Genomic DNA, 7,359 nt, shown 5'->3' with positions numbered 1-7,359 from the left:
GTGGATAATCGTCGCCTCAGTGACCTGACTACAAAAGATAGCTATCCACTTCCATGTAATTGACGACACGCTTGACACGCCATTCGGCTCCAAGTTTTTCTCGGCCTTGTTTTTAAAAATCGCTTATTGGCAAGTGGCATTTGCAATCGGATCGGGATGATGGCATTTTACAGGGATACCGTTTGGATTGTGTAACGCACCTGCGATGTTTAAACTTCTCATGGAAAATGTGCTAAAAGGATTATTGTGGAAGACTTGTTAATTCTACCTGGGCAACATCATTGTAGTGGTAAAGACTTTCGAAGACTACATGAAGAATCTGGGAGAGGTATTACAAAGACTTCAGTCGGTCGATCTTTTCCCGAAAAAGTACCATATCTTCCAGAGGTTCAATATTTAGGACATGTTGTGTCCGACCGTGGTGTTGCTGTTGATCTTGAGAAGGCCAGAGAGAGAATGGCCAATTCCAATTGATAAATCTCAGGTAAGAAGTTTTCTTTGCCAACGGTTTGGGTTTTGCCACAATTGCTGTGACTCGTCTTACTGAAGATACAATGATTTTGATTGGACAGAAGAATGCTCTGCTGCTTTTCAGGAGTTGAGCTGTTCAAAAAGTTGTATGGTAATCACAAAAGGGCTCGTTCTGATGTGATCACCGAGAAGAACCAATATCTGTTTGTGATATTGACAGAATACTCTCTAACCCATTGTGAAGTCAGCGACCTTCGAATGTCCCGAGCAATAGCTTTGGTATTTAAAAAGAAATTCGGCCGAGTAGAAGAACTAGAGAAAAACAACCCATGTGTGGGAAAAGCATTAGAGCTGCATGATAACGGACGTGTGGTTTATTACCGTGTGACGAAAGTTGACAAACCGGAATATCGGGTGATATGGACGTGAAAAGATGCAATACCTAAGTTAGGCTGTGGATATGACGGTCTCGATTGACGGAAAGTTTGTAATATGCTGGAGATAATATTACGCAAGACCACTGTGGAAGTCCTGGTATGGAACTATACTCCAAAGTGTTCGATTTATCCAAGATCAATGGACTGTTTCTTCCTCAAGAATGGACGTTGTGGTAAGCTGCAACGTGTCGTTTCTTTCATGATCCTCGGCCCGATATGTTGGAGTTTCAGGACGAAACAGGAGAGGGCAATGTAACGATCAAGTGAGTTAACAGTGTGGACAAGCGGTGACAGGAGGATTTTTAATCTGTTCGTTTTTTGATAGTCTTGTTTTATAACGATTCGAGTGTTTGCAAAACCGTGACACTATATCACAATCTTAACGATGTAACGATTTATTTTCTCCATTACAGAGCATAATTATTGTTTCCGGTTTAGTACTTGTTGAAAGATCTCTGTAACTTTTGTAACGATTAACGATAATTGGATACACTTATTTTGGAATTTGACAACGCAATTTTTCGGCGTAATTGTGACGGCGCATTTTCTTACGTTGATTGGTAGGTGTCAGCTTTTATATTTCCTTCCTTCATAAGCCTTATCGCAATACAGGTCGCTTAATCAAACAGCTCAAGGCGTAAGGTAGAACGCATGGAATTTTAATTGCCATCTTCCGTATATACTGATCTCTGGCGATTGGATTCATAATTTGGAGATTCCGGGATTTATCTATACTCCTAGAGTGAGGATGGATATACATTTGCGTTCTTCCTTTCCTATTGTAAGTACCGCCATTTGCATTTCGGGTATTTAGAGTGTATCTTCTTTAGATCAGCTGTAATTTGTTGTGTTGCAAATTCCTTCGACTCTTCTATAAGAGGTATGTAAATTTTATGTTATTAAAGAAGATGGGTTGCTTTTGTTTTCTTTTAGGGTTCAAATTTTAGTTCCAGTTTATCTTCAATTTCAAGCTCCTGATACGTCTTACGATTCTATTCGACGTACAAGTTTTGTAACCCTGGATTAAGCGTCTGTGGGTGCCGGCGACCCCGTTGACATATCTTTCCACCTGCTGATAACAAGCGGTGATTTTACTGTGAAATGGGTCACCGGGTCATGAAGGAGTTGTAATATCAAATGAGCGATCGTCATAAGATACCACTTCAGTAACTCTTTAGCGTCTCAGTTGATAACAATTTTGGCTCTTTAAGTAATTTGACCGAGTTTGAAATGCGAATTGTTGGAGACCACCATATCCTTATGAAGGGGTTGACCAATTAAGTACGGTTCCTGGTATAGAAGCAGATTACGAGTAGAGCGACGCCCTTCAGGCATTATAGTAAATAATGTATTAAGGGATAAAACAAGAGTATAATTCCCTGAGGGAACAGTAATACTCCGAGCGACGTAGGTATAAGCGCGAGGCGTTGGTTATGAACCACTGACCAGCGAGGTTTGTATACTATTTTACTCACAATCGATCATTTAAGGTAAAATATGTAGCAGAATTTGTAATAGTTCGTAATTATTGTAAGGAATATAGGTATCTGTGACATCGTTACTAGGCAACTTAACAATTTTGTTTAAATTTGTCAGTCAAGCGCATTTTTCATAACAAATTTCCCCAAAAAGATAGCAGCTTTCTTAAAATTGGAAAATGTCAATGGGTTTACAAGGCATTGCTTTAGACGCACTACAGCCCAAGTAACACCATACGTCCAATGGACATTCAGAATTGATCCATTTTTTGTACATACGTCCATGTACTTAAAATGGACGTCCAGTGGATGGCCACTTCTGGACACAATATGTATCCTATTTTTTGCTGTACAATACGCGTCCAATGGACGTCCAGTTTGCGTACAAAAATAGAAATTTTGAAAATCCACATTTTGTATTACGGTAACAATTAGTGATCAAAACAAATAAGTAAAAATAAGTAATTAAGAGCTTATTTCTAAGTTTTTCAATTGCAAATTCTTTAATTCAAATAACTGAAGATGGCGCCACATGCAAGTTTATTTACGAACGATGAGTAGCTAGCCACGCATCGGCGCCATCATAACCACAACAAATTGGCGCATTTTTATTACCTGTGATTAATTTATTGGTTCTTGTTGCGTTTGTGTTTTGCGTAGCGTCTTGTGTACGATAGTGTCCCTGGTTTTGCTAGACATCCTATATAGGTAAGGAATTAACAGTTATGTCAAGTGCTTAGAATCTAATGACGGTTTTGTGTAAATATTGTAAGGTTATGCACTGTACTCTAATTTTTACCTTCTGTTTATAGATTTTGGATTTGGTACTTGGCTGTCTAAGTAAAGGTTAGTACCTTTGAGCTGTTTAAGAAAATGTACACCAAAAGATATAAAATATCAAGAACAGTATATCGACAGGCACAAGTGCAAACGAAGTTGGACGTGTCGTCTATAATTAGGAGTACTGCTGGTCCTTCCTCTCAAATCGATCCAACTTCAGTTGACACTAATTCATGTCCGAGTGAAAATTCATCTGTATTTCATCGTACAAATGATGACTTGCAAAATGGTGACGCAAACTTGTGTATTGGAAGTCTAAGCAAAGACCCAATTGATGTTTCACATAACGTTGATTCAACGACCAATATTAGTACTAATTTTAGTTTTCAAGAAAATGTATCTAATAGTGATTTTTCTCGTCAGTTAGCTAGGTGGGCTGTTACACATGAAATTCCACAAGTTGCATTAAATGATTTACTAAAGGTTTTAAGAACAAATTTTGACGTAAGTTTACCCTGCGACTCGAGAACTTTATTGCATACTCCGAGGGTAATAAAAAATCAATTGCGTATAGTTGACCCTGGTCATTACTATCACTTTGGACTACTCAATTGCATTACTAAGTTACTATCTATTTGTAAACCTACTTTGCTTTGCAACTATAGTACTATTGAAGTATGTATAAATATTGATGGCTTACCCATCTCGAAAAGTTCTGGTAGCCAATTCTATCCAATTTTGTGTAGTTTGGTTTTTAATCGAAATGTCGTAAATATTGTTGGTATATACCATGGCTATGAAAAACCTAAGGATGCAAACATATTCCTTAAAGATTTTGTAGATGAAGCTGTTATATTAACTAACGATGGATTCCAATTTAATAATCAGATGTACACTTTTAAAATTAATTGTTTTATCTGTGATGCGCCTGCAAAATCATTTGTAACTTACATCAAAGGTCACAGTGGATATAATTCATGCACAAAATGTTACATTCATGGATCCCATGTTAATAACCGTGTGTGTTTCCCAGAAATTAAAGATTTGAGGCTGAGAACCCATGATGATTTCATCTCCAAACAGGATGAAGATCATCATATGGGCACATCTATTCTACAAACAATTCCAAAACTAAACATGGTCAGAGATTTTCCTCTCGACTATATGCACCTGATACTGTTAGGGGTGGTAAAAAAATTATTACTTTTTTGGTGTGTTGGGAAACCACCAAATAAATTATCATCTCGTCAAATTAACTTAATATCAGATAATTTAATTTCATTTCAACATTGTATCCCTTGTGAATTTGTTAGAAAACCACGTTCTTTAAACGAAGTAAAACGATGGAAAGCTACCGAATTTAGGCAGTTTTTGTTGTATACCGGTCCAGTAGTTCTAAAAAATATTCTTTCACATGACTTATACCTTAATTTTTTATCTTTGCATGTTGCATGCACAATTTTAAGTAAAGCAGATCATATAAATCATTTTAGGCCTTATGCTAAATCGAATCTAAAATATTTTGTAGAATCCTTTAAAATATTATACGGAGCGGAATTTATGTCACATAATATACACAATCTTCTGCATATTACTGATGATACACAAATATTTGGTATACTAGATCAATTCAGCGCATTCCCCTTTGAAAATTTTTTACATACAATCAAAAGATATATTCGTTCGAGCCATCGTCCGTTGGAACAAATTATTTGCAGACTTAGAGAAATTGATTTTTGCTCAAATTCCATTGATCTAGATTCTTCAAAGGATGATATTGTCTTACTAAGTGAACATCAAAAGGGGCCTACATTATCTATCAATAAGGCAGAGGAAAAACAATTCAGGAAATTTATTTTTAAGTCATTTACATTAACATGTCTTAAGGGAAATAATTATTGTTCTTTGTTGGATAACGATATCGTTTGTATTAGAAATTTTGTTCAAAACGATCATGGAATTTTTATAATAGGCCACAAGTTTAGCAATGTCGCCGATTTATATACAAAACCTTGTCAGTCATCAGCATTGGGAGTACAAGTTGTTAGCCAACCTAAAAACCTAGATATGTGGAACGTGAAACATCTGAAATGCAAGTGTATTGCTTTACCGTACAAGGAAGATAAATTTGCAGTTTTTCCTTTGCTACATTGATGTATATGATTAACACTTTTATTTCTATTTTATGTTCAAAGTTTATTGTTTGTAAATACTACATATTGTGTAAATGCATTGTCCTGTAAATATTTTCTTGTATGTAGCAAGTTAAAAAGCTATGGATGAAGAAACTTGGAGCGTAGTAAAATTTGTCCAAGAAAATAGTGTCGAAGCAGTTCCTTCCAATTGGCTGCAGCCTGGTGGTAAATGTTACTTTCCCACTTACAGTAATATACGTTTGCAACAGGCATTGCAACGACGAGAAGAGCCTCGAAAGGAATGGCCTCTTTACGACATATTTTTATTTAGGAATAACGTTTATGGTAAATAAAGCCAATGATCAAATTAAGATTTTAGTTTTTAAATGTTGCAGATAATTTTAATGTTGCTCAAAAAAAAGCAAAAAAGGCCACAATCACATCAGATCTAGAATCGGATTCCACTATCGCAATTGTACCACCTAAAAGAAAACGAATAATAAAACATTTTTCAAGTTTTTCATCTGTTGAAGATGAAATAGAACATGTCAGCAGTTTACCACCACATCCTCAACTTAAAGTTGGTATGTATTACATTGTTTATAATAGTACATTTATAACCTTTTACATTTTCAGTTAAAAAGGTTGTTCAAGCCGAAGTTCATAGTGTAGATATTGATGATACAAGTCCTCCAGCTCCAGATAACTCCGACAAAGTTACCAAATTAGTAGAAAGTGATCAAAATTTGGAGGGTGTGGAATCCAATAGAGGTATGTTTATATTTGAGTTCTTTTTATACTTTATACTAATTCAAATTTTTTACTTACTTTTTACTAGCATGTAATAATTTAGTGCCACAAACGAAAGAGTACATAATAGCTATTTGGGATTTGTAATTGAAAATAACTATAAAATACAATGTTGGTTCATTGCTTCTCTATTTTAGGAATGTTGGTTAAAATACTTCATAAACAGAATATAATTATGGCTTTACTAAATGCGATGAATGAAAGGTTTGCCAACATGGAAAAAAAAATGGTACTATCAGCTGAACCTTCCGTAGAAATCTCAGATACTATTTTTACTAAATTTGACTTCCCCTTCAATGTTATTGAAGCACTAGAAGATTTTGAAACATTTATTAACAATCCAGCAGAGTTCAACAAAGTGGCGAGTTTAAATACTACATTATTAAATCCTAATACCCATAAGCATTTAGGTTCTGGAATTTTCAAGACTAGGTGGAAACGTCCCATACAATTTTGTGGCAAGGTCCATGGAAAAGTTGTTTACTAACCAACTTGCGAACAATTTTAGTTATTATGGTCGAAAACAAAAAAGACCTTTTAATAAATTAAACGTCAATAAACTAGTGATTGGTAAGTTTAGGTTTGGTTATTAAATCTTGTTGACAATATTTTTTAGAATCTGGGTTATCTATATTTCCCACATCCACAAGAATGGTTTTTGAGCAATCAATAGCGAAATGGTTGAGACGTGCAAAGGAGAGGAAGGACAAAAATTAATAATCAATGACTGTATTATTATAAACACATAAATAAACTATCAATATTATTGTTATTATTATTAGGCAAAATATCCATGTTACATCCCAGGTAAACCTCCATTGGATGTAGTGTACGGATGTTCAATGGAGATCCATTCTAGTGCCAAACGTACATCCACTGAACATCCATTGAATGTTTGAGGACCTAATATGTACATCCAATGGACTTTTGAAATGTCTAATAGATATATCCAATGTACGTCCATTGTACACATGTGTGTTACCTGGGAGCAACGTTACTAACAAATACAGGTGGAGATATTCTGCAGTTGAAACGACTAGGAATAAAATACATACTCAATTGATTCTTATAAGGACAATTTGAATAGCATTTGCAGGAAAGGAAAGTGATAGATGCTAGCCGGGAAAGTGACAGCTAGCCGGGAAAGTTACTTTCCCGGCTAAGGTGAGTAATGAGTCGCTTCGCAACCGCTATGAAGGTTAGGAATTCAGATAATACTAACCGATTGTGAGTAATAGTAGATTGTAT

General features: G+C 35.4%; 1 protein-coding gene across 10 annotated transcripts; it reads left to right on the top strand.

Moving 5' to 3' along the window:
- Nucleotides 1–2,614: 2,614 nt before the first annotated feature.
- Nucleotides 2,615–7,076, top strand: LOC116181000. 10 transcript variants are annotated; one of them, XM_031501243.1, is made up of 9 exons: nt 2,638–3,088; nt 3,197–3,232; nt 5,428–5,646; nt 5,697–5,885; nt 5,938–6,072; nt 6,249–6,472; nt 6,522–6,681; nt 6,728–6,840; nt 6,894–7,076. In XM_031501243.1, exons 3-8 carry the CDS (start codon nt 5,442–5,444, stop codon nt 6,826–6,828), a joined length of 1,014 nt encoding a protein of 337 aa, XP_031357103.1. In that variant the 5' UTR covers nt 2,638–3,088; nt 3,197–3,232; nt 5,428–5,441; the 3' UTR covers nt 6,829–6,840; nt 6,894–7,076. The 10 variants fall into 10 exon arrangements, 5 of the variants coding, with proteins under 5 accessions (XP_031357103.1, XP_031357125.1, XP_031357093.1 ...); XM_031501265.1 differs by lacking the exon at nt 6,894–7,076 and having other exon boundaries at nt 6,249–6,469; nt 6,728–6,877; XM_031501233.1 differs by lacking the exon at nt 6,894–7,076 and having other exon boundaries at nt 6,728–6,877.
- Nucleotides 7,077–7,359: the final 283 nt, after the last annotated feature.

This window comes from Photinus pyralis, unplaced genomic scaffold, assembly GCF_008802855.1.
Source record: "Photinus pyralis isolate 1611_PpyrPB1 unplaced genomic scaffold, Ppyr1.3 Ppyr1.4_LG1, whole genome shotgun sequence".
NCBI classification, from domain to species: domain Eukaryota; kingdom Metazoa; phylum Arthropoda; class Insecta; order Coleoptera; family Lampyridae; genus Photinus; species Photinus pyralis.
Note: the sequence above shows the minus strand (reverse complement) of the source record. Positions and strands in the feature narration are given on the sequence as shown.